The sequence below is a fragment of the Mus caroli genome, chromosome 8 (genome assembly GCF_900094665.2).
Source record: "Mus caroli chromosome 8, CAROLI_EIJ_v1.1, whole genome shotgun sequence".
NCBI lineage: Eukaryota > Metazoa > Chordata > Mammalia > Rodentia > Muridae > Mus > Mus caroli.
This window is the reverse complement of record NC_034577.1, coordinates 903,516-905,270: the sequence shown is the minus strand read 5'-3', so window position 1 is coordinate 905,270 and position 1,755 is coordinate 903,516. Positions and strand designations below refer to the sequence as shown.

General features: G+C 50.3%; 1 protein-coding gene across 1 annotated transcript in view; it reads left to right on the top strand.

The window, feature by feature from the left end:
• The window catches only part of LOC110300070 (CD209 antigen-like), a 22,433-nt gene extending 20,984 nt beyond the window's left edge, over positions 1–1,449 (top strand). The window contains exons 2-4 of the mRNA XM_021170115.2: positions 169–377; positions 757–869; positions 1,236–1,449. Of these exons, the coding sequence (XP_021025774.1) occupies positions 169–377; positions 757–869; positions 1,236–1,377 (464 nt within the window). The 3' untranslated portion in view covers positions 1,378–1,449. The remainder of the gene's footprint in view (positions 1–168; positions 378–756; positions 870–1,235) is intronic.
• The last annotated feature ends 306 nt before the right edge of the window (positions 1,450–1,755 follow it).

Sequence of the window (1,755 nt, the reverse complement as noted above, 5' to 3'; positions counted from 1 at the left end):
AATGCCTGAGTTAGGACAAAGGGCAGAGCAGAGGGGTCATCAGATGGGTTGGCATCCACCTTCTGGGGCTTCCACTGAGGCAGGCAGGACAGAGCACATGCANTGAGGTCTGGGTTTGGGGAGCTCTGAGTTGATAACTGAAATAAGAGACCAGCCCTGGGCTCTAAGGTCCAAGGCAGAAGGGAGAAGAGAAGCCAGCCACTGAACTCAGTGTCTGCTCCGTAGCTGGCCTGTGCCGGCCCTGTCCCTGGGACTGGGAGCTCTTCCAGGGAAGCTGCTACCTCTTCTCCAGAACCCTGGGCAGCTGGGAAACCTCTGCCTCCTCCTGCAAGGATCTCGGGGCCCACCTGGTGATTGTCAACAGTGTTTCAGAGCAGGTGAGTGGGTCCATCTGTCCTGGGCATTGGACTCTAGATGATAGGAATCTGTGGGATGTGAAGGAGATGCTGTCTGGGAGGGCTTCCTGTAGGAGGCAGCACAATGGAGTGAGGAGGTCCTCTGGGGGAAGAACAGAGGGAAAGCAGTTAGACCTGCAGGGAGTAGAGAAAGTCTGAGTCATCGGGTAGCCCTCCAGAGATACACCTGTGAACTGAGACAGTGAACATTTTTCCATATGCGTGCACTTTATTCTGTATTCTTGTATGCATATGTATGACAATGTGTACAACTCAATAGAGTGACTTGAGTGCAGAGAGAAGTTGTGTGTGAGGCCGAGAAGAGTGGGAAGCAGAGAATCGCAGACCTTTCTCTGTGCAGAGATTCATGAAATATTGGAATGTGAGGAAAAACCAACGCTCCTGGATCGGCCTCAGTGACCATATACATGAAGGTTCCTGGCAGTGGGTGGACGGCAGTGCCCTCAAGTTCAGGTGAACACTGAGATTCCATGGCTCAGAAAGCAGCTGGCAGGGAGAATCACTGTAAATACAACCTTCACTGCTGAGAAGAACTCATAGAGCTTTATAACTACAACCCTACATTACCTGGGCATTTTCACATCCTGCCCCCAGCTTAAGTCCAAAATCCAGAGACCTGTTTTTCCTTTGCTGTGCTGATTCTCTTAGGTGTCATGTTAGAACTCACATATATTTCAATAGCTCTACCACGAAGCCCTGCCCACTGCTTGAAGGGTTCTTGGTCTTTTACCATAAAAGAGTCTGTATAGCTTTTCTTTGCTAGCTACGGGGTGGGTTCTGGGTGGAATGGCTTTGTCTGACAGCCAGTGATGTTTGCAGCTTTTGGAAAGAGGGAGAACCTAACAATGACGGGGATGAGGACTGCGTGGAGCTGTTCATGGATGATTGGAATGATAATAAGTGCACCGAACAAAACTTCTGGGTCTGTGAGCAGCCCTCGGCTCCCTGCCCTCGTCACTGAGGGTCTGTGCTCCCCTAGCCACACAGGCAACTTGGGGGCACTCTGCTCCCGTTCCAGCTGCCTTGTTCATCCCAGTGCCCCTGTTCTGAGACCTTTGAGATCCTGAGAGAGTCCCTGAGGCACCCTACCCTGCAGCGCTTCCCTCTTCCTCTGTGGGTGATTTCAGTTCCACAAATCCTGAGCCCAGGAGTCCCCTCAGTTAGAATCATACATATAAGGAGTTGGGGTGTAGCTGATTGATATACTCGAGTTTGCCTAGCATGGGTGACTCTCTGATTCCATTCCCAGCACCCAAATAAAAAATAAAATATTAAATTCACACATGGTCTGATGTGTCCCATTTAGTGGATTCTCTATTCCTGGACACTGTGTTCATTA